The sequence below is a fragment of the Penicillium hordei genome, assembly GCF_028827395.1.
Source record: "Penicillium hordei strain IBT 12815 chromosome Unknown utg000001l_segment0_segment0, whole genome shotgun sequence".
NCBI lineage: Eukaryota > Fungi > Ascomycota > Eurotiomycetes > Eurotiales > Aspergillaceae > Penicillium > Penicillium hordei.
Genome location: NW_026623142.1, coordinates 2,147,181 through 2,169,688, shown reverse-complemented (window position 1 = coordinate 2,169,688; position 22,508 = coordinate 2,147,181). Strand labels below are relative to the sequence as shown.

The 22,508-nt window shown below is 48.1% G+C and overlaps 11 protein-coding genes across 11 annotated transcripts; 5 read left to right on the top strand and 6 right to left on the bottom strand.

The window, feature by feature from the left end:
- Nucleotides 1–186: 186 nt before the first annotated feature.
- Nucleotides 187–1,807, top strand: N7537_000811 (uncharacterized protein; the record flags this gene model as incomplete). Its single annotated transcript, XM_056891869.1, has 2 exons — nucleotides 187–224; nucleotides 295–1,807. 2 exons carry the CDS (start codon nucleotides 187–189, stop codon nucleotides 1,805–1,807), a joined length of 1,551 nt encoding a protein of 516 aa, XP_056756864.1.
- A 585-nt stretch (nucleotides 1,808–2,392) lies between these two features.
- Nucleotides 2,393–4,429, bottom strand: N7537_000810 (uncharacterized protein; the record flags this gene model as incomplete). Its single annotated transcript, XM_056891868.1, has 1 exon — nucleotides 2,393–4,429. One exon carries the CDS (start codon nucleotides 4,427–4,429, stop codon nucleotides 2,393–2,395), a length of 2,037 nt encoding a protein of 678 aa, XP_056756863.1.
- Nucleotides 4,430–5,404: 975 nt separating this feature from the next.
- On the top strand, nucleotides 5,405–7,033 carry N7537_000809 (Zn(II)2Cys6 transcription factor domain-containing protein; the record flags this gene model as incomplete). Its single annotated transcript, XM_056891867.1, has 4 exons — nucleotides 5,405–5,461; nucleotides 5,525–6,085; nucleotides 6,141–6,278; nucleotides 6,371–7,033. 4 exons carry the CDS (start codon nucleotides 5,405–5,407, stop codon nucleotides 7,031–7,033), a joined length of 1,419 nt encoding a protein of 472 aa, XP_056756862.1.
- Nucleotides 7,034–7,136: 103 nt separating this feature from the next.
- Nucleotides 7,137–8,113, bottom strand: N7537_000808 (uncharacterized protein; the record flags this gene model as incomplete). Its single annotated transcript, XM_056891866.1, has 3 exons — nucleotides 7,137–7,635; nucleotides 7,727–7,838; nucleotides 7,894–8,113. The coding sequence occupies 3 exons, from the start codon at nucleotides 8,111–8,113 to the stop codon at nucleotides 7,137–7,139; spliced, it is 831 nt and encodes a 276-aa protein (XP_056756861.1).
- A 673-nt stretch (nucleotides 8,114–8,786) lies between these two features.
- Nucleotides 8,787–10,067, top strand: lysB (homoisocitrate dehydrogenase lysB; the record flags this gene model as incomplete). Its single annotated transcript, XM_056891865.1, has 4 exons — nucleotides 8,787–8,814; nucleotides 8,880–8,920; nucleotides 8,990–9,159; nucleotides 9,224–10,067. The coding sequence occupies 4 exons, from the start codon at nucleotides 8,787–8,789 to the stop codon at nucleotides 10,065–10,067; spliced, it is 1,083 nt and encodes a 360-aa protein (XP_056756860.1).
- Nucleotides 10,068–10,210: 143 nt separating this feature from the next.
- Nucleotides 10,211–11,248, bottom strand: N7537_000806 (DUF1769 domain-containing protein; the record flags this gene model as incomplete). Its single annotated transcript, XM_056891864.1, has 3 exons — nucleotides 10,211–10,452; nucleotides 10,509–11,027; nucleotides 11,083–11,248. 3 exons carry the CDS (start codon nucleotides 11,246–11,248, stop codon nucleotides 10,211–10,213), a joined length of 927 nt encoding a protein of 308 aa, XP_056756859.1.
- A 770-nt stretch (nucleotides 11,249–12,018) lies between these two features.
- Nucleotides 12,019–12,750, top strand: N7537_000805 (uncharacterized protein; the record flags this gene model as incomplete). The annotated part of the gene is made up of 1 exon (XM_056891863.1): nucleotides 12,019–12,750. One exon carries the CDS (start codon nucleotides 12,019–12,021, stop codon nucleotides 12,748–12,750), a length of 732 nt encoding a protein of 243 aa, XP_056756858.1.
- Nucleotides 12,751–12,948: 198 nt separating this feature from the next.
- Nucleotides 12,949–14,244, bottom strand: N7537_000804 (serine hydrolase domain-containing protein; the record flags this gene model as incomplete). The annotated part of the gene is made up of 1 exon (XM_056891862.1): nucleotides 12,949–14,244. One exon carries the CDS (start codon nucleotides 14,242–14,244, stop codon nucleotides 12,949–12,951), a length of 1,296 nt encoding a protein of 431 aa, XP_056756857.1.
- Nucleotides 14,245–14,599: 355 nt separating this feature from the next.
- N7537_000803 (uncharacterized protein) lies at nucleotides 14,600–16,888 on the bottom strand (the record flags this gene model as incomplete). The annotated part of the gene is made up of 1 exon (XM_056891861.1): nucleotides 14,600–16,888. One exon carries the CDS (start codon nucleotides 16,886–16,888, stop codon nucleotides 14,600–14,602), a length of 2,289 nt encoding a protein of 762 aa, XP_056756856.1.
- Nucleotides 16,889–17,458: 570 nt separating this feature from the next.
- On the bottom strand, nucleotides 17,459–19,312 carry N7537_000802 (uncharacterized protein; the record flags this gene model as incomplete). The annotated part of the gene is made up of 5 exons (XM_056891860.1): nucleotides 17,459–17,981; nucleotides 18,037–18,372; nucleotides 18,428–19,039; nucleotides 19,099–19,193; nucleotides 19,250–19,312. Coding segments are annotated over 5 exons (1,629 nt in total), but the record flags the coding sequence as incomplete, so codon positions are not given.
- A 1,339-nt stretch (nucleotides 19,313–20,651) lies between these two features.
- Nucleotides 20,652–22,114, top strand: N7537_000801 (uncharacterized protein; the record flags this gene model as incomplete). Its single annotated transcript, XM_056891859.1, has 3 exons — nucleotides 20,652–20,666; nucleotides 20,728–21,937; nucleotides 21,993–22,114. The coding sequence occupies 3 exons, from the start codon at nucleotides 20,652–20,654 to the stop codon at nucleotides 22,112–22,114; spliced, it is 1,347 nt and encodes a 448-aa protein (XP_056756854.1).
- Nucleotides 22,115–22,508: the final 394 nt, after the last annotated feature.

Sequence of the window (22,508 nt, the reverse complement as noted above, 5' to 3'; positions counted from 1 at the left end):
CCTATCACATCACATCTACATCTTCTAAGCGCCCAACTTGCATGGCGGTTGAATGCTGGAATTTCACAGGTTGAATACCCCTCAGGCCAAGGTATAAATAATAAACGTAAGTTCCTCTTTTTCTTTTCCCCTCTACTCGCTGCTATCGTTGTATACTTGCGCATTCCGTATTTTGAATTGTCAGACATGCCACCATCAGCGGGCGAAGAGCGCCTTGTGACTGTGTGAGTTGGACTGACTTCCCCGCAGATCGATATGAACTAGTCGTTGGACTGTGTCTAACTGCCAGAATAGTTTTGCGGATATACACTACTACTTCACAGAGCCAACCCGAAGACCTTCACCATACCACCACCGCTTTGATAAAGGCTCTTACGTTTATATTTACCATGACGCCTTTCAGAATAAGACCCGCATAGAAATTGCCAATAATCCTGGATCTCCAGAGCAGGATGCATTCTGTGGAGGCTTGAGCAATGTTCATATACGACACTCTGCTCAATTCCCGACATTATGTACATTAACGGTTGATGCACACCCGGCCTCGCCCCAACATCAATATGCGCATGATACCCCTCAAAGTGAGTGGCGTCTGCCTAGCGGCGACCCATGCGATGACCCCAAGGAAGTCCGTAATTTCCCTCGCTTGCATACATTGGATATCTACTTCTGGACCCAAGAAGATGCAACCGAATTTCTGGACGCTGCCGTCCGGCTTCTATCCAATGCCCAGGTCGAGACAGACCGAGAGCCAGCCCCGCAGCAACAGCAAACTATGAGCTCTGTAGTCCAGCAACTGGAGACAGTTGCAGTCTCCGACCCTGCCTACCAGAATGGTCAAACACGCAACTCACGATCCGAGCCCACAAGCACAGCGGCACCCCTGCCACAGGCGCCTCCACCAACCAGCAGCTTCCCCCCACCTCCTCCAAGCGGACCTCCAGTGGACCAAAGATTAAGCGCTGGTTCTACTCCCGCCGAGGAAAAGAAAGACCCAGCTAGCTTCGCCCCGCTCCCTTACAATCCAGCTGCTCCAGCTGCCCCAGAGCCAATCCAACACCGCGAAAAGACTCCCCCGCCAGAGGACGGAATGAGTGGTACGGGCCTCGCAGCCGCAGTGGCAGCCGACAACGGTATGCCATATACGCCCCCGCACCAAATGATGGGGGGCACAGGCGGCGTCGGCGGATATGCATCCCCACCCCTCTCAACCCCGGGGTTGCAATACGCAGGCCCTCCAGTCGCAGCGCCGCCAACATTCGCGTCCCCTCCACCCAGTGCAGGACTGCAGCATTCAAACTCTTTCTCCACTACCCGATCCTCGGTCCACAGCCCCGGAACCCCTGTTCCTTCGTACTCGCAGTCGTTCCTTGGCGGGCAGGGAGGTCAACAATACAGCGCAAGCCGACAAGGTTCAATGTCCTTCGCCCCACCGCCGCAAGATCCGAATGCCCATTTATATGACCAGCAGGTCTATGGGGCTGCTCAGACTCAGTCGCCCCCTCAGTATCAGGCTGGGACGACAGCGCCGGTAGGCGGGCTCTCGAACTACTCGTATGACCAGACTCAAGCGCAGCAACAGCAGCAAAAACAACAGCAACAGCAACACCAGCGTGCTGGTTCTGAATATGATATCCATAGTCAGCTGTATAGACCGACTGAAGTGGAGGCTAGCTCTCACTATCAGAAATATGCACAGAAGGCCATGAAGAATCCTGGACAGCGGCCGAGGAAATTGGAAGATAGAGCAGAGCGGTTGGAAGGTGGTATGAATAGGTTCCTGAAGAAGCTTGAGAGGAAACTTTGAGTGTCTTTTTTTGGGGGGTAGGAGTTTGAAATTCTGCGTCTTCTCGTCAGAGATCTCTGCTGGTCATGATCACCTTGAGAGCTTGCTATTACTCGGTCGGCTGCTGAGCAGTTCGATGAGGATGGGAATCAGCACAAGAATATAGCTTAGCTTCTCAGTTTGATGAGAAATGAAGTGCTCAGTAGATACGAACGGAGAACTGATAGTATAAAAGCTTTGTGCCCCGCTATATTGATAAACCAAGATGCTAAATTGGATAATGCCCCTAAGCGCTAAGAATAATATGCCCACGAAATTGGTACAAAGTATGCAAGAGATAGACAAAGAATAACAAGACAACCCAAAACACTGATAGATGTAAAAATGCTAGCATAGAGTAAGAAAGAGACACGGAAGAATGGAGGGTGAACAGGTTGAGGGTAAGCCTTGATAAACGGAAAGAAGCTCACGCTCGGTGAGATAGAAGACAACAGTGAAGAGTATGATCAGAGAAGATTAAAATGATGTTCAAAATTTTACCAGAAGCGAAGATGGACCAGCGAAATCCATTTCAGATAAACGCGGTGCAGTTCTGATGTAGAGCGCCTAGTTCAATGCCAAGCTGGCAATATCGATAGCGACGTTGCTCGACTCAGCTTCAGTTGCAGGCTGCGCATCAGGGGTAGGCTCTTCAATCGACTTGGCCTCTGTGTGGTTCTCCTGTGCCAAAGTTTCAGAGACAATAACCTCCTTCACTGGCACAGCATCTTCTTTTTCGGAAGCCACGTCCTGGGCCTCTGTTGATTGAGGAGTCCCGAGCACCTCTGGTTCGGGGATCGAGATCTCTTGCTTCTCATCGACCTTCACTTGATCATCAGCCGTTGCGATTTCCACATACTCTGCGGCAGTCTCCTCAGGTGCAGTGGTTCCAGCAGCCTTCTCTTCCTCAGCAGCCTCAGCGATGGGGTCAATAAGGGAGTCGACAGGGGCATCCACCTTAGCCTGGGCTTCATTGGAATCAGTAGGCTTAGCTGGTACCTCAGTAGCATCTTCGACCGGGACGGGGTTGGAGCTCTCGGCCACTGTCTCCTCGATGATCGGCTCAGGCACTTCAATTGCCTTCTCGGTTGGCTCAGCAGATGCGATGGCAACTTCAGGGGTAGATTCTTCAACCTGAGTAGGGGAAGCGGTCTCCTCGACCGGCTTGGAAGCAGCTTCGGGTAGTTCCACAGCCGCAACAGGGGTTGGTTCCACTGATGTAGGCTCCACGACGTTCTCTTTCTCACTTTCCTGTTTCTTTTGGGACGACTTATGTCCATCTTTCTGTGGCGCAGGCTCCTTGTTCAGAGGCTGGGATTTCTGACTCTGAGGTCGAAGAGCAGTGCTCTTAGGCTTCACCTGGTGGACGCCACGATCTGGCACCCTCCCAATTGATGGCCTGGGGGCCTTGGAGACATTGGCGGCCTTGGTGACAGGCTTTGCATCAGTCTTCTCCTGGGGATGGGACTTGTTCGCAGAGCTAGCAGTAGGCCGCATCATTCTCGCAAGGAAACCCTCATTGACAGGCTTAGCGCTTGTGTCATTAGCTGCGTGAGCGGGCAACGAAGGGCGAGAAGATTGTCGGCGAATGCTGGTACTAGGAGTAGTGGCACGCGGCTGAGCTCCAGTTGCGCTTTTCAGGGATGAAGGTTTTCTTGTGAGGGTTGATGCACTAGTAGTAGTGCGAGTGCTCGGAGCCCCTGTGCTTCCTACCTTAGCAGCAGGTGCATGCGTTGAGGTAGTCACCGAGCCAGGTACACGGGTAGGTCTCGGTGGGGATTTCACTCCTGGCTTGCTGGATACACCTGCAGCATGTGGCTTTGAAGTATCTTGTGCCGTTGCTGAGCCGCGGGTTGGCCGTGCTGTCGTCTTGGGATTCAGTGAGACACGACTGGGTTTGTGGACTAGAGAGTTGGCACGCTCTTTAGCCACTTCGCGAGCCGTGGGCTTGGAGCTTGTATTATGACCAGCAGATTTCGTATTAGTTGAAGTTGCAGTAGTTGGCACGGACTTGCTCGCTGCACTGCGGGCAGATCCAACGGAAGAAGGCTTCTTCTTGATCACTACTGACGAATCTGACTTTTGCGAGGGAGTGTCGGAGCTTGTCGACTTGGAATCCGCGGAGGTGGACTCCTCTGTCTGCTTTGGTGGGGTGTTTCGCGACCGAGATTCAGTCTCAGTGCGCGTTGCGAATTCCTCCTTGCTAGTCTGATTCCGTTCACTCTTGGCTTCCTCCGGTCGGCCGGCAGCCATTATCTGTCCCAGAGTCGCGTTCTGTGTGTGGTCTAGGCGACTGAGCGGGGTGGGGGAGATCGTACTCTGCCGTCCAGACTCCGCATCCCCGGAATTGATCTTCGGTCCAAACATTCCAGGACTATCGCTGCGGCCACTTGTTTTCCTCAATGGCGAAGAAGGATTCGACTGAATGACCCCGTCTACGGTGATAAAGCTAGCCCGGACCTTGGACAGCTGGCGAACTGTTCCTGACGAGTCTGACGCCGTTGGGGATCGGCCACGAGGCGGGGGAGAGGCGATGGGGCTTTGGCCTTCAAACTTGGCTAACAAGCTGCGTACCCCAGGATGATGGGGGTTGTTATCGGACATTATCGCTGAGGGTACGACGATCGAACAAGGGCGTGTATGCAATCGAGGGGAAGCTGGAAATGCGTGCGCAGAGCACAGGGGTGCTCCTGAAATCAGGTCAAAACGGGATTGTTGTGACGTCTAATCGGATACAGGCAGATCCCACTGCATGTGCCCAGGAGGGTTCAGTCTCAACGCGTCAAAGTCAGATAGAGAATTGGTATGAGACAAGAGGACACAAGGTGTGAAGAAGGGCCGATCCAGAAACTATTACATACATACGCGCTAGTTAAGGCTAGCGTATCCAATAGGCCAACGCCTTGCGTTGTACTCCGTACTCCGTACTCCATACAGAACTCCCCTGTCTCAGGGGTTTTCATTTCTATGTGACAGGTGACTTCATCCTTGAGGGGTTAGATTAATTTTACCGTATAGAGTACTGAAACCCCCTACGAGGTCTGAAACATAGTATCTGGACACATTTACAAGTGGATCTCGATTTAAGGGGCAATGTGTGCCTGAGGCAGAATATAAACACAGGTTCATCCGAACTGTAATTTCCACCAATTTGGGCCCTACTGGGGAAAACTGGATGGTTTAGTACCTATATGTGCTAGGTTATACCTGATAGCAAGGACATGTGTCACAACGTGGGGTTTGCCCCGTGGCTCTAGAGGAAATTAGATGACGGTGATAATAGCATAGCCAAGAAATAAAAGTCTCACAATTAACGTTGAAAGATACCTATGTTGTATGCATAAAGGTAGATCGATAGTATATCATATATTTATCATATTGGATTTAGTATAAGGAAAAAGGCCAATTACCCTTGGACTTTATACAATTCCATGCCAGACCCTGTATACTGTACCCTTCAGCCAATGAGAGGATACCGGGATATGCCCAATGGAAGCACGTGACGGTACCAGACCCTCCTATACGAGGCTTCTCCAACTTCCTTAGCTTCTTCAAATTGATATGAACTGATGACTCATAATGGTAGGTGTACCTCGGAGCAATGGCTGCTCACTCTGCGTTAAACGCCGAGTCAAGGTGAGTGGATTATTCATATGAAGTCCGGTTAAAAAGTCCCACGCCATATTGATAACGCCACAGTGTGATCAAAGACTTCCTGGGTGTGCCAAATGCGACAAGTATGGACAACCTTGCCCTGGATATGACCGGGGCTTTAAGTTTATTACTGGAAAACCATATCGCGATCGGCGTCGACCCAATCCAAAGAACAATAAAAAGGACGGAGCACGTCCTAAGAGTGCAACATCGGATCCTATGATTGATCTTGAGCCAACCTGCCAGACTATGGCCCAAAGAGAGAAGCCATCCTCTCTTGTCTCTGTGGATATGAATATTGTGCAACACCTTTGTGTTCTCATTGACGATTTCTCTCAACCATATACCCCCAGCCCAACACATGTTGTGGTCCGATGGTTTGGATTTCTTCCCTCCATTTATGGCCAAAATCGAGTATTGGATGCCTCAATAAGGTCTTTCACAGCGCATCATTTTGGGCGTACTACCAAAAATACCCAAATGGTGTCGTATGCCCGATCAGCTTATGGGGAAGCTCTACATGGGCTCCGTAAATCGCTGGAAACTCCCGCAGAGAGTCTGTCGTCTCATATATTTTGTGCGGTGGTACTGCTATGCATGTATGAGGTAGATAGCTTTTCACACCCATGTGATTCATATGCCAGTGACTGATCATATACAGCTTTTCACAGACACCGAGAACCCAGAGTCGTGGATGAAGCATGCCAAAGGGCTCGGCCAGTTAGTACAGATTCGAGGGCCAGAAAGGTACAACACTGAGCTTGATATAACGTTGCTCAAAGCTGCCCGAGGACTGATTGTAAGTTTGATTCATGGACTCTTGCCCTTCATCTCCCTGAGACGCCTCATAAAATCAGTCGCAACTTGGACTAGACACTGACATTCGGATAGGTTATGCACTCAATGTTCTCCGGGGAAGTGTGCTTTTTAGCCTCCGATGAGTGGCATGATAAGATGCGACAGCAATATACTTTAGATTTGCCTCCAGAAGTACACAACAGCATCGAACTATTCTTTGTGTATTTCACATATGCTCCGGGTCTTGTGCATAAGCTCTATAGTTTGAGGCATGTCGACGCTACCGGTGCCGAAGCTCTACAAACAATCTCAGGGGTTTTGTCCGAAGCCCTTGAGATGCAGATGAAACTGGCTATATGGTATCGACAATTTTCTCAACTCGCACCGCCGCCAACTGAAACCCTCTCCTCAACTGGGGATGAACTATATCCTATTATCCTCAAATACACAGATGTGAGTTATGCAACGATCTACTGCGGTTACTACTCCTATATGGTAATCATTCATGAAATTTTGAAAACTTGTGGTTATCCCGGTGAGCATGGAGCCATGGTTGCTTATTTCAGAGATCAAATTTGCAAGTCAGTCGAATACAACAGTGTGGGAGTAATGGGTCCATACCGAATGGGGTTTCCTCTCCGCGTGGCATTCGAAATTGCAGATCCGGTGACAAGATCTTGGATCTTGAACCGCCTTGAACAATTTTCAAATATCTACGCAGCCGCTCAACCCGAGAACTATCACACTGTCTTGTGATCCAAAGAAAAGTGCATTAAATTATTTACAAGTGCCCACTCTCCAAGCAGGACCTCACTGCACCTTCTCCCCGCCGGTCTCAGAAAGTCCAAAGTGAACCAGCTCAATTCCGTGTCGACTCCAAGTCATCGTATACGATACGCTTAGAAATGGTCGACGGCCAAACCGGTTCAGCCACAGCGCGTGCCGCCAAAAGCAAGATGACAATGATGATCTCCATCAGAAGCCCCATTCCAATCAAGATGCCGATACCACCAGTGGCTGGGTTGAACTTGGGCGGTCCATACTCCAACAATAGGAAATAAATGATCCGAACCAACAAAAAGGGTAGAGTCAAAACTGTCAAAAGTACGGCACGGTGTCCCGACTTGGGAAGAATCGACCGCGATTTTACCGCAAGCCGACCAACAAGACCACATACATAAGCGAAGGTGACAACAAGAACAATGGACCCAGCTTCTCCCATTGTGCGCATGTTGATACATCCACCTACCACTGCTAGTATGATGGCGATGAAAATCGGGAAACGGAAGAAATGCAAAGCAAACCGGGTCAGCTTGGTCCATTTCGAATTTCCAGGGCCAGTTTCTCCAGATTGTCCACTATTTGGAGAAATACCGTTAGCATCTCTCTTGTTTTTGGGAACAAAAAAAAAAAGCCAAAATCCAAGAGCATAGGAAATCTTCAAAATACCATCGCAATAAGAGGGGCGAAAGGCCCACGCTTTGCAAAATGGATTCAGCAATGAGTATTGGCTTCTCCGGGTGTGAGCTGGCAAGCACCAAGGCCGAACCTGCGATGCGAACTATGAAGGATTTCAATGACATATCTTTTAACTTGTCGGAGTATCTTCCACTTACTCTGTGAGAGAAGACCAATCATACTCCACCAAGAATAGAACACACATCGTCCGATGCTCTTGTTCTTGTTGTGGTGCCAGTGCCGCCATTCTTGCATGCATCTTGTGCTAAACTGCGCAGTATGGATGAGGGAGTATATGACAATCTCTGCGATGGCAATATTCCGCTTCCCCGTTGTGATTGGCGAATCCGATGAACGGGGCAGAGGGTTCAGTGCCATAGTGAGCCCTGGATTTGAAAGAGTCGACAGTAAGTTTCAGGTGATAGTGAAGTACGGAATTAAATGCAGTTATGAAGAATGGAGTGTGATTTGGACAGATTTAAATATCTACTCTGAGGATTGGGTTCAACTTTCAATCTCTGCCAAAGACTTTGTATACTCGATGCCGGTGGATCTACATCGCGGTAAGTGACCCATTTGGGTTTAGCGTTTATAGCATTTCGCATGGATGGCTCCTCACCACACTTGAATGGCTGCAAAGATTGAGCGACACGATGAAAATTGACATTTTAAAGTTCGGCGAAGCCATGAAAGTACCTTTAAAGGTGTTATCCATATTCAACTTCGCGAAAAGTGACCCGTTTGGGTAATCCGAGCACGCATCCATACCCATGCGCAGCCTGGAATGTTTTTCCATCTGACTGTATCATTTCTTCTCGAAACTAGTATTTAATCAGACACACATTGATTTTCGATCCTGTTTCATCATCTGTATTCCGTAGAACAAGAGGTAGAAATACAACAACGTACTTCGTATAGGGTCGCCGCTTCTCCGGACCCCGGGATTAATATATCGGATCAATATTAATCCGATACCGTACACAAATTGCAAAGCTCCGATGACGGCGATTGTCGATTTCAAGAAAGCAACTCTTCAAAAAAGTCTATCAAAATGGCTGCTGCTCGGACACTTCGCATTGGTACAATTGCCCTTGTTTTGCGATCTTGTGGCTCAGCAATTGACTGACCTGACCGAATCTTATAGGTCTTATCCCCGGAGACGGTATCGGACGGGAAGTCATCCCGGTGGGTAGCTCTCTCAAGATTTAATATGCCAGCCAATTCACTGACTGAATGTTGTTTGATGAAATATAGGCTGGCCGTCGGATTCTTGAGTCCCTCCCCTCATCCCTGAACCTCAAGTTCAGCTTCGTCGATCTTGATGCCGGCTACGAGACCTTCCAGAAGACTGGAACCGCTCTGCCCGACAAGACCGTTGATACCCTGAAGAAGGAGTGTGATGGTGCTCTCTTTGGCGCTGTCAGGTAAGCCACAATGTCCTTGTTTCAGCATGTGCAATCCCGGCTGACAATTGCTCCCAACCCAAAGCTCCCCTAGCACCAAGGTCGCCGGTTACTCATCGCCCATTGTCGCTCTCCGCAAGAAGCTCGACCTGTACGCCAACGTCCGCCCTGTCAAGACCACCGCCGGCAACACCAATGGCAAGCCCATTGACCTGGTCATCGTCCGCGAGAACACCGAGGATCTGTACGTAAAGGAAGAGCGCACCATTGAGGGCCCCAACGGCAAGGTTGCCGAGGCCATCAAGCGTATCTCCGAGCACGCCTCGTTCCGCATCTCCAACATCGCCGGTGAGATTGCGCTCCGTCGCCAGAATATCCGCTCCGCTTCCCCCGCCACCTCTACCCGTGACCAGCCCATGGTTACCATCACCCACAAGTCGAACGTGCTCTCCCAGACTGACGGTCTCTTCCGTGAAACCGCTCGCCGCGCTCTTGCCGCAGAGAAGTTCTCCTCCGTCTTCGTTGAGGAGCAGATCGTCGACTCCATGGTCTACAAGCTCTTCCGCCAGCCCGAGTTCTACGATGTCATTGTCGCCCCTAACCTCTACGGTGACATCCTCTCTGACGGTGCTGCTGCCCTCGTTGGCAGCTTGGGTCTTGTCCCTAGTGCCAATGTCGGTGATGGCTTCGCTATCGGTGAGCCCTGCCACGGCAGTGCCCCTGACATTGAGGGCCAGGGTATCTCCAACCCCATTGCTACTATCCGCAGTGTTGCTCTGATGCTCGAGTTCCTGGGTGAGGAGAAGGCCGCTGCCCAGATCTACGCTGCTGTCGACGGTAACCTGGATGCTGCTCAGTTCCTTACCCCCGATATGGGCGGAAAGGCTACCACTCAGCAGGTGTTGGACGATGTCCTGAAGAGACTGTAAAAGTAAACTTGTATATAAGCCAAAGTTTGCGATGGTATTTAAGAGATGAATCTATTGTTTTCCCTTGCATGCATTGACAACCATTTAACTGTATGAAACCCATATCCATTTCAACAGCATACTCTGCTCAATCGAGAAATGTATCACTCAACATCACCAGACGATGGCTCTGGCTCCCAATCAAACTTCCCTAGACTTTCGTCACGTTGCTCACTCTTACTGTGGTCTTTCTCACCCTCCGTTTCCAATAGGACCACCGAGAAAACCACAGCAAGATACACCCGTCCGTTTGAAACGTCCTTGAGCGTATACCGCAACTCGTGGTTGTTCTCATCCACGTACTTCATGATATGTAGGTTGAACCCAGGAAGACGAACAGAGAAATCTATTACGATGAGCCAACGATCCCAGTCAAAAGAAGAAAATCCACATTTCACTCACCGTTGAATGCCAAATAAGGGTTTCCAAAATCAGCAACATACATCCTCCCAGGTTCGAAGTCAAACACCTTTCTATTCGCCTCATCCTGGAAATGCTTTCTGCGCCCCTCGACTGTTTCGGGGATATTAAATTGCTGACGCACATTGGCGGAATCTTCACTATAAGAACCTTCTTCAATAATCTCATCATGGAGCGTTGGCACCTCATCAGATTTCTTCATCTTATCTCCAATCCGGAACTGGTCCCACGATGCCAATGCCGGGCTGTATAGGTACGGGTGGTCAGCATAGACATCGCCATCTAGGCCGGGATCGAGTGTCCACTTGACCATCCGTAGCGCTGCATTGAACCCTGGGGGCAGCATGTCGCGGATTGGGTGATCGAAGTCATTGCCAAAGACGAGGTTGTTGCCATTCACCGGCTCCTTGAAGATTATTGAGAAGCATACAGAATATAGGTCTTTTTCGTGTAAGGGATGGTCGAAATATGGGCTTGTAGATGGTGAATTTTCTGGATAGCCTATTTGATTGATGAGCTCCGCTCTTCGACCAAATAGGTGAGAGAGGGATATTACCTGTGTAGTCTTTGATCCGTACGCAGAGACTCACAATAGCGTGCTCGTTTTCGATTCGTATTGTCTCGCCATTTACAGGTACGACTTGATGAGTCTTCAGATTGTAGTCTGCGCCTGCGGTTACCTTCAGGCGGTGCTTGTATGCGTTGGTGTCCTGGCTAACCATTCTTGAGGTGGGTAGTAGAGTGAGTTGATGAGCTTTGGTGCGAAATAATGATGTTGTGTGTTTAACAAGCTGTTGCTAGAAGTTTATTTGCAGCGTGGCTAACGAGTCTTATTTTATAGGTTTGACGCCCGACAACGTCATCGTTCTTTTGAGGATAATCAAGTAATGATAAGCAGTGACAATTTGATGTGGGATTCTCAACACAACAATGCTCAAATAACAATAAATAACCAACAACCTCTTTGGTTTTGAAGACCTCTGGATAATACATGATAGAATTATGAGTGTTGTGATCTACCCATCGTTCCAAGGTTTTCAAGTGCGTTGATCTAGGTAAGATAGCATGCGTCTTCCACGAATGAGCAGAACTGTTTAAAACAGAAACGGCCAACACAGCGCTGTGCACATAGCGATGGTGTTATCGTCACAGGGGTTTCTATTTGTTGATCTATCCAAGTACTTTGTACTTTTGTAGATTTAAACACTCAGCCCTGTTCAGCCCCCAAAGTCCAAGGTGGGAGGGAATGACATCACATCCCCCGGAAAGGCCCCAAGCTCGAATTTGATTGGCTGGAGCGGTACGTGGCACCCAAAGAGGTTAGTGCAATGAACCCTAAATGAGTGGAGATGCCAAGGCTCTGCGCCTCCGGGCACCTGGTGAGATGAGCTATATAAGGAGTCGAAATTTCCCTTCTAATGGATTAATTCATTCCAGGGCAGAGAAAGGATCAATACAAGACTCTACTATCAAATCCTGCTAAACAATCACAATGGCTTCAACCGTTATCCCTCAACCCATCCAACCCTCTTCTACTTCCAAGAATCCATTCTTGACAGCCGACTCAAACAATATGGCTTCATCCGATATTCCCCAATACACCCAACCTGCCTCCGAAAGCACTGCTTTTACAGTCGATTTTACATGGAAGAAGTGGAAGGCCATCGTGTCCGATGTCAATAATCCTTCAGACGCCCTGTACACCATCCATTATTCCCCATTCAGCCTCGCAGCCAACATGGTTTTCAAAAAAGCCCCCGACGAAGAAGTCATCGGAATTGGCAAGCTCAATGCGGTATCCATCAATGCCGACTACGAACTACGTGGACAGAAGGCCCACCTTCTAGCCCAGAAACGCTGGAGGACGGTCTACACCCACCGCTCACTCAACTTCTCTGACACCGAATCCCCAGTCACAATGACATGGACCAGCGATTGCGGGTTCAAGACCTGGGACTTTGTCTGTGTCGATGACCAGCAAATGCCTGTGGCAAAATTCTCTGCCAATGCCTGGGGTGTCACCAAAATTGGCAAGATCGAGTTCATGGGCCCCAAAGCAGATGACCGAGCTGCACAGGAGGAGATTATGGTTACGGGAATTACCTTGTTCTATTGCATGATGCTTCGCTGTAACAACATTTTTAACCTCTTCGGGGCTATCTTTGCTCGACCGGGACACAAACAGCATATTGAGCCTCAGCCCAAAGGAGTGACCAGCGAGTAGGCTTCGCAATTGGCTTGGTTTGTCTAGGTTTTTTGGGGGTTTAATTTTTGTTTTGCGCACAGAGAGAGATACCATTCGATTTACAATGTTTATGAAATAGTCATTACTCCATAATACATGCTTGAACTATACAAATGTTGCTTTCCAGTGCGCTCCAATCCATCTAGATATTGCTCAAACAGATTACGCTGCTTGACATCATGGAAAGGAAACAGCCCGACGAAGCGAACGGGCAACCCAATAACCTATCGCCTCACGAACAATATTGTTACTCGCCCAGTTCCGACTCGGATACACACGATGGGCCAACATGACCATAAAAGTATCCGACGCCCGATCAACAACAAGCGTGGTACCAGTGAAGCCCGTGTGCCCTCCAGCCAAAATATTAGCCATGGGTCCCGAGAAATAACTCTGATTGAGCTCGAACCCGATACTGTGCTCATTACCAGGGAATGCGGCATTGAAATTCGTGAACATCAAGTCCACAGTCTCCGGCTTTAATATCCGCTTGCCGCCATATGTGCCGTTATTCAAGATCATTTGACAGAAGATTGCCACATCCCTGGCCGTCGAGAAGAGGCCGGCGTGTCCGCTCACACCACCAAGGGCCCAGGCATTTTCGTCGTGCACGGTTCCTCGTACTGGCTGGGGACGTTTGGGCTCGGCGTCTCCCAGAACTTCGATCTGATACTCCGTCGGCGCCATGCGCGTGTAATGATGGAATGAAGTGGACTGGTTGTTTCCCTTGTTGAAAAAGGTGCTTGTCATGCCGAGTTCGCGGGTAAATGAATAGACATACTCCTCAAATGGTGTCTTGGTGACCTTCTCCAGCAAGAAGCGCAGGTTCATAAAGTTCAGGTCTGAGTAGGTGTACGTAGACCCAGGAGCATTTTCGAGCTCATGCTCGATGATAGCACGGACGCGCTGCTGCATGGTCTTGTAAGGTGCTTCATACAGCCCGGGCAGAGGGTCTGGAGGAAAGCCACTTGTATGGGTCAACAGCATCAAGACAGTGATGTTGCTCTTCCCATTGACCGCGAACTCGGGAAGGTAGGACGCAACGGTATTGTACAAGCTTAGCTTACTCTCGTCAATGGCGCGCAATGCGGCTACCGCAGTGAACACTTTGGTTAGGCTGGCCATATCGTAGATTGTGTCCATTTTGGCAGGGGTCCGTTCCGTGGAAGAGAGCAACGTGCCATTGGAGTCTGCATACAGACTCATGTGCCCAAAGGCAAAGGCGCTCACAACGGTGGATTTATGGCCGATGACAACGGAGCCTCCCGGTTGGATGGGGTGAATTGCATTGTGCGTAGGTGTTCCATAATTGGCAGGAATACTGTACTGGCTCAAGTTCAGCGGTAGTTGTTGAAGAGGCTCGGCGAGAAGCCCCACTGATTCAGGAGAACCATGCTTGAGGATGCGGTCTGTGGCACTGCAAAGCGAGCCGCAGCTTGCAATGAGGCAAATGACTGAAAATCTGAGTCTCATCGTGGAGCGAGCATGGTATGGGGAGACATGGGAGTTTTCTATGGCTTCCAGCCTGCAAATATATACGAGCTTGCTTGTTGTTATCTAGAGATTCTCTATAAATTAAATGCAACCCAGCATAGTAACCGTTTCATTTCATTATTTCTGGATAAGATCAGCCCTAGAGACGGGGTAACGCTCCACATAAATTCGCTTAACAATCGTATCTTCGGGTTATTCCGACATGGGTATCGCAAAAGCGATAGGTTTGGTGTTCAAGAACATATTACATATGTACGCAATAAAATGTGGAGATGAGAATTAACATAAAAATGCAAAAGTAAACAAATAAAAAGATCGAGGTTGTATACAAAAGCTAAGCCAAATCTGACGCGGGAACGATATCCGAAATGTCATTAAGTCCCTCGGCCGATATCTCGATGTTATCCAGACGCCTCCGGTCCTTGCCACGGCCGAATTCGACATCAACAAATCGGGCGCTAACGGGAGTAATTGGCTCACTCCCAGTACCTATTGTAGTACCATCTGACATGAGATCATCCGACTTCAATTCCCAATTGGCCGCACGAACTTTGGCTCTGCGATGTTCCGAGTTGATAGTTTCCTTCATGTGGGTGAACGACCGCACCTGGTCTGCAGCCCACTTGTCCAGCAGCTCATTTCGAGCTTCGATTTCGAGCTGAAGCTGTTCTTCAAGGCCGGTGTTGACATTTTGAAGACGCTGCATTTCACATTTGGCTCCATGCAATGATGTGCTGAGGTCTGATATGCGAACATTGAGAGTCCCTGTCTCTGCTTCGTGCGTTTGAAGTTCACTGACATTTTGTTCAAGCGTCTTGACGGCTCTTTGATATTCTTTTTCCAAAATCTCCACCTGAGCCGTCAAGTCGCAAGCCCGAATGCGATTGTGTTCGACGGTTTTCTCCAATTCACGGATGCGAGACTCTGACTCGGAAGCAGTAGCCTCGGCTGAACAGCGTTTTGAGCGTTCGTGGGCAACTTGTTTCTTGAGTTTAGATATCTGCCGGGTATAGTCCTCTTTTGTAGCCGTGTTCTCCTTTTCAAGATTGTCGATAAGACTTTCGAGACCCTTCACTTCGTAATGATACTTGTCGAGTGCTGTGCTTAATCTGTCAATCCCAACGGCCTGTTCTTGGCCTTCGCGCTCGAGGTCTTGCATTCGCATCCGTGTGTGGAGCATATCGCTCGCGGAAGATGCGATCGAACCCTCGAGACTATCAATTTTGCTTGCAGCTATCTCGTATCGGTGTAGTAAAGCATCGAATTGCCCTCGAAGAGCCTTTTCCCGGCCGAGAGAGCCGTGATGATAGTGGCGCTCCGTCCCCAGGTCTTTTGCCAGTGACTCAACGCGTCTCACCAGCACACTTAGGGTCGCCTTGCCGTCCTCAAGACTGACATTGGCAGTTTCACCAGGGAGCGCACGCTCAAGCTCAAGACGAGCTGAGCGGAAGTGGCTTCGCATGTCGGATATGACGTTGTCTACACCGTCCCCAGAGAATCCTAAGCTGGAGCATTGTTGGATGATTCCTTCAAGAGCCTGGGCAGCATCTGAAGCACGGGATAGAGCATTTTCCAAGATCTCCATAATATTCTCAAAGAAGTCTGATGGTGGAGAAGACTGACGAAAAAGGCTACTGATCGTAGGGTCATTGAACCCTGAGATTCGTGATCGACATGCGTTGAACAAGTTCTTCTTCTCTTGCCTGGCAGCTTCTAGGTCAAGAGTCAAAGAGTGAATATCGGATTCTTCTGTATTGGCTGGAGTTTGCGTTTGGTTGGCGCGAATTGGCGTTTGGGGTTCGTCGGATGGCATCAAGCTATCAGTGACGGGTGTATTATAATTCCGAGTACTACGGAAATCAGGGGAACTTGACACAATGACAGCACTGTCACTGAACATAAACGTCTCTCCGTCACCGTTCGAAAATGGAGTAGTATCATCCAGACCGCGATTAGAAACCACTGATACTTCTTCACAAGATCTCTGTGTGTCTGGTGTCATCCAATATGACTCAGCCACCGAACCTTGGTCCTCAAAGCCCATTCCATCTCGTCTTATAGCCCTGAGTTCATCTTTCAGGGAGTCCCGCTCTTGAAGCAGAGCTCGCATGGTCTTTTCCATGTTGCGCGTCTCCCGCTTTTCACGCTCAATGTGATTGATTTCATCACTCAGCCCGATTCGCCTAATTCTTCTCTGGGTCCTTGTATCTAGGATCTGACGCAGCGGAGTAAATTGGATCCTTCGCTCGTTGCATGTTTCATCAAACGGTTCCTCCGGGTCATACGACTGCTGGAAGCGTGGTGTTGGGGCAGACCTGCGTCGGGATTTGCGGCTAGGTGTGCGATTCCCAGATCCTGTTTCGAAAGATGTTCGACGCATTGCCGGCGTCAAGCCGGTTGACCCGACATCTTCATCATGCAATAACCGAGGACCTGGGTCGGAGAACCGAACCCTTTTCCTTGATTTCTTGGGTGTAACAGATGCCGTTTTTTGTTGTTGATTGAGGCTGGCATCTTCTGGTACCGCTGCCAAGCTCTGTCTAGTCCGGCGTGAGACTGGTGACTGGCTTCTTGAATTTGAGAGAGAGCTCTTCCGTTTCCTTCCCGAGCGAGTGATGTCCATGTTGGAAAAGGGGGGGGGGGGGGTATATTGGAATAATTAAAGCCAGAACAAAGAAGTGTTTAACAAAATAAAAGTGTACAGGGATAGGCTTATAAAGAGAATTCTATAGATCACAATTTAAGAAGTAAACAAACAAAGTGGGGCTCTATAGGCAACAGGCGCCTAGACGCGTGCCTAAATTCATATTTCCTATTCCGGAAATAGTAAACAAGATGCTTCTTTAGGTGATCAGGTGATAGCAGATCAGAACGTAACCTTGGAAGGCTACACGTGATATTTGTATTTAAGATACGTGATAATTATCCAAAATAAAATCTGTTCAATCTAATGATCCCTTCATTGGCTGATACTAAGAAAATCAACGGACTGCTATAATAGCGTGCTCTACACAAAAGTGCATATTATTGTTAGTAAGCCGTGACCGTATAGATTGTAGAAATAGCGGATTTTGTCATTTTAATTAGTTAGAGAAATACACATGTCATCCATACCATACATTGCTGTACACCTTGATTTCTGTCAATTGATTCAATGTCTGCTCACACATACGGAGGACTGCCCGCCTGCACATTTCTCAACCTTCTCCAGCGCGTCTGAAATCTTCCTCAATATTATATCCAAGTCTTCCATTCCCACGCTGATCCTGATTGAGTGGCTTGGAATGCCATGAGCATCCAGCGCAGTTTGCTCTGCGGGTGTCAAAAGTTGTGAAAATGGAATTGATAGAGTGAAAGCAGTTCCAAAACTAGGACCTTTGCAAACATCTAGTGCATTATAAAAACGAACAGCATTAGCTGGTTCTTTGAAAATGACACACATGAGATGGCCATAACCCCCTCCACGTCGACGATAGCGTTCATATATGTCTGGTGTGGTAACTGACGGATAGTTGATTCGCTCTACTAGAGAATGAGCTGCAAATCGCTCCACAAGGGCCTTAGCGTTATGGTTTGTGACTTTTACACGCTCAGAGAAATGACGAGAGTTTCGACGTAGGACTGCAATGTTGAGAGGGAAAAGCTTTTCTTCATAGGAAATGGTAAGCTGGTCGCGAAGTTGAACGTAGCGAGATGACCCAGGATGAACAACCACACTGGTTTTAGTTAGTTACAATTCATGAAAGGTAAGCCATATACTGTGAGTCATACCTGCCTGCCAGTACATCAGAAAACCCACTGTAAATTTTCGTCAGGCTGGTCATGAGAATATCAACGTAGGGTAGAAGGTCAGTGTTGATGAATGTGCCAACAGTCTCATCACAAATGATTAGAAAGTCGTATTCATCGGCAAGCCGTCTAAGACGATGCATATCAGGCGTGACTAGGGTCGGATTGCCAGGAAGATCGGTCCACAAGGCATTAACACATGTCCCGGATTTGAGCGATGCTTCGAGTTCGTCAAGCTCCTCCGAAGTGGCATGAGAATATAATTTGAAATCTGACCAGTGACGCTTGAGAACTGTAGCGGTCTCCCCATAAAGGTAACTGTAATAGTTGTTAGATTGTCAAATACCAGCCCGAATCATGTTGGACGACATACCCAAAACCAACAATACCCGAATCGATTCCAAGGCCAACTAGTGCCCGTGCCACAGAATTGATGGCGGCCATCCCTCCTGGATGTAGAAAGATATCCCCCAAAGAAACATGGTGCTGGCCAGGTTTCTCGGATTGAACCAATCTAGCTATATTTGATTTAATAAAATCTCTCTCGATGACTCCCGAAGTGCTTAGCCCCATGGCGTGTTCATTAAGCATTGTAATGGGATTGGTTGGCAATGTGCAGAATGCTTGGTTGGTTGACTTAGATTGAAGATAATCGAACCGTCGTAAGCAGAAGTTTGTGTGACGAGTCGAGATACCATCGCCACTATCACGCCAATAGCTAAATACCACGTCAAAAAGGTCGGCTGGATAAATTATTGCATAGAACTGTGCCCATTGGGTTTCAGTTGATGCCTCGCCGGCTTGAAAAAAATGAACAATCGAGAACTCTGTGCAGGAAGATATCACTTTGTTCAAATCGGCCGCACACCGAGTTGCGCTTTGTGCAGAGACGAATACCGCACTTGTCATGCCATCGCTTTCCGAGATGTTCAATCGGGTAAGAACAGTGCGGTTCAGTTGCTTGACATTTTCGTTTAGGCAGAATCTAAGACTCATTAAATCGTTGACTCAACCTTGGAAAGAAAAGCTGCTCTTGAATGTTACCGTGGGTATCCGGATTTCACTTTAAGCAACACCCAGTCTTCTCCCCTTCCAAAACCGCCTACAGATTCCCAGGTTGGTAAGGAAGGAATAATTGACTGTTGCTTTGACGTGAGCAAATGTTCATATTAGAACGTATGAATCAACATCTTACATGGCGCTTATTTGGTGGTATGCGCTCACCAAACGGTTGACTACGCAAGATGAGAGGGGCCATAACGTAGAAGGGAATAGATGGAGTGCAGGATTTATCCTCGGCTTACCTGGATCGATAAATTTGTCAATAGTCACGTGGCAGACGAAGGTTACAGTGAAATGATCTCCGTACTTTGGACGAAGTACAGGAAAAGCAATGCCCAAGTGGGGTGTTTGGCTGAGCTGAGACTTACTTGCATAGCGGTGGGGCAGTAGGGGAAATGGGCTAATCAAGTTGTAGAGAGATTCAGCTAAAGGAATCTTAGAAGATCCCGAGATCCACTTCAGGCTTCTTCGTCCACTTCTGCCAGCAGTGGGACCTGTAGCTTACAAGATTAGGTGCCCATACAGGTAATTATCTTGTCAATGGCTATTCAAAATGAGATAGAAACCGGGAGGGAAAAAGGTCGGAGTCAACTTCAATGGGACTTTTGTTGAGCAGAATGATATCATGCCACTCATGATGTTTCTGCGGACTTTTAGTGGCCAGCGAAATTTATTCATTCTCTGCTTGCTGCTTCGAGAGCAAGCCAAGGGTTTTTTCCTCTCTGTCGGTCGCCATAGATCTGCCTTGTAGAGGTTCACCTATTAGAAAATTACATACACGTTGCTTTGTATAAGGATTGAATATTATTCATTATAAGGCATTCATTGTCAGACTACAGAAACAGGCTTATGAAGAGGCCTCCGATCTTTAATATAAAAGTCCTCTGCATAGTTCATGCTTTTTACCGCCTTTGCATCTAGAAAGACTACCAAAAAGACGTGACAAGGCCGCGTAAGCGGCCACCTATTCTTATAGATTATAAGTTGAGAACTAAACAAACAAAGTGAGGCTCTTTAGGCAATAAGCGCATAAATGCGTGCCTAGATTCATATTGCCTATTTTGGCAATGGTAAACAAGATGCTTCTTTGGGTGATCATGTGACTTACTCTATGTTTATACTTATCGAGGTATATCGGAAATAGTATGTGTTCAAACTTAATGATCACTTCATAGGCTGATACTTGGCTGTCTGGGGGAGATTGGGAACTGTAACTTATATTGTCAGGGTACATGTATATATCAGAGCTACCCCACATTGCCACAACAGATACCTTATCAGCTCCAAATAGACAACTTCCAATCGAAACTCTGCAATATTCCAATATTCCAATGTTATCATTATTGGCAATATTAGCCGGATTAGACCTCTTCCCTACTTGATCTGATTTACCTCCTTACCTTCGTGTGACTCTAGACCTACATACATGTAGGTACGTTCCCCCTCTCCCCTGGTCTCCTAGTGATGTCATTTTCGATACTCGCTCAACCCTATCACATATCTCTTACAACTCTCAGTGCATTGAATAAAAAAAAATGACTACCACCCGTGTAGGTCTAATTGTTGCCAATAAAATTACTGTGGCTCCATACTCACATTTTGATGTCGCAGGAACAAAGCAACCATGGCTCCAACGACCAGCTTTCTCCACCCGCAAATCAATTGTCATTACTTGGGAAATTACCGACCGAGATCATTCAACACATTGCGTCTTATCTCTCAGCTTCAGATCTCGTCTGCCTCGGTGCTACTTGCCAGGCCCTCGCCGATCATGCATCGGATGACTTGCTATGGGCTAACCTGGTGAACGAGAGACTACCTACGCCTATCCGGACCCCAGGTCCCTTTGGGTCATTTCGTCGTCTCTATCTTGCATATCACCCTTATTGGTTCATTCCTCAACACAAGATCTGGTTCGCAGACAATGAAAACACGGGGATGCTGATCATAGCTCGATATGATGACCGTCGTGGTGTGATTGAAGCATACACGGTCGTTGCTGAACGTGGCACCCCTCAGTTTCAAATGTGGACATCACACCCAGAAGTTATTATACAGACTTTTGAACCCAATGTACATCTGGCACTGGATGGTCCTATCTTGTTTCTCCACGACCCTGATCCGTCCTCCCGAACAGCCCCAATCCAAAGCTTTTATCCAACAGAGGAACGACACATGTCCATGGCTTCGGATGCGCAGAATATCTACAACTCGCTGTCGGTATGCGCTGAATTTAGTCTCCGAGTACCTTGGGTCGATCCTTCTTTGCTTTGGCCACCACCAACCATCCCGGCTAATGCGCACACAGTTCGTGCTTTGAGGATTCCACCCCCAGAAATACTGAACCATTTGTCGGAATCGTCAGAGTCGATTTTTCGTCTCAGGCGGTGGGCAACCCCAGAGCTTATGTTGCCGCAAGTGTGTGTGACTTTTTCAACTCTCGATCCTGTCCTTTACACTCCCACTACAGAGAAACCCTACCAGGGAATCTGGGTCGGAGACTACTCAACCCATGGGTGTGAATTCCTCCTTGTTCTCCAGAAAGAGATGACAGCCACAACACACGGTGATGAGAACGAGTCGCAGACAATAGACGCTCAAGACGAGGTCGAACACGACAACCAAGGGGATATTGGACAGCAAGGTCCGTTACAGGCTGTCAAGCTGACAGGTGACCATAATGTTCCTCGTGGCCAGTTGTCATTTGTTGCCCAAGATATTGGCCCCAAAGGCTTGATTGGCGTCGGGATGGAAGAGCCTTTTATCGGTGCTCGAATTGTGCGTTGCCGCGGTCATGTGGCTGGACTTGGGTTCCGTGACGGTAAGTGGCCTTCTAAATAAATTGAAGCGATCTCTTCTGACATGTGATTTGCTAGACGCCTACATTGACTCCCAACTGATCCTTATTTCTCCTGACCACATGGCTCATTACTGGAAGGAAATGGGTCATGTCTCCTATTACCGCCGTGTGAACATTGATGCTCTACTACATAGTTGATAGTTTACTGGCATGGTTTTGTGGTTTTGCGATTCTTCTTTAAACAGATTTGTTACATACCCCCTTATCTTCATGTTGTCATTGATTGTTGTGCACTGAGTTCTGATATTTTGGGTTAACTCCCAGCAAGCTCTTTGTTCCCCAGATTGTTTTGCCGTATTGCACTATTTCGAGTCGAAAGATTCCTATGGTGTATATTTGTTACATATCTACTTCATGGACCTCCTGAGAAATTTGTGGATTGTTCAGCAATTATGCCTGAGGTGCTGAGGAACCAAGGTACTATGTACGTACAATGTACGTACAATGTGATATTCTAGACAGACTAGAGATCAACCTTTTATCTAAAAGGTAGGTCCAACCTTTACAAAATGATGGATTCGCCGCTTGATTC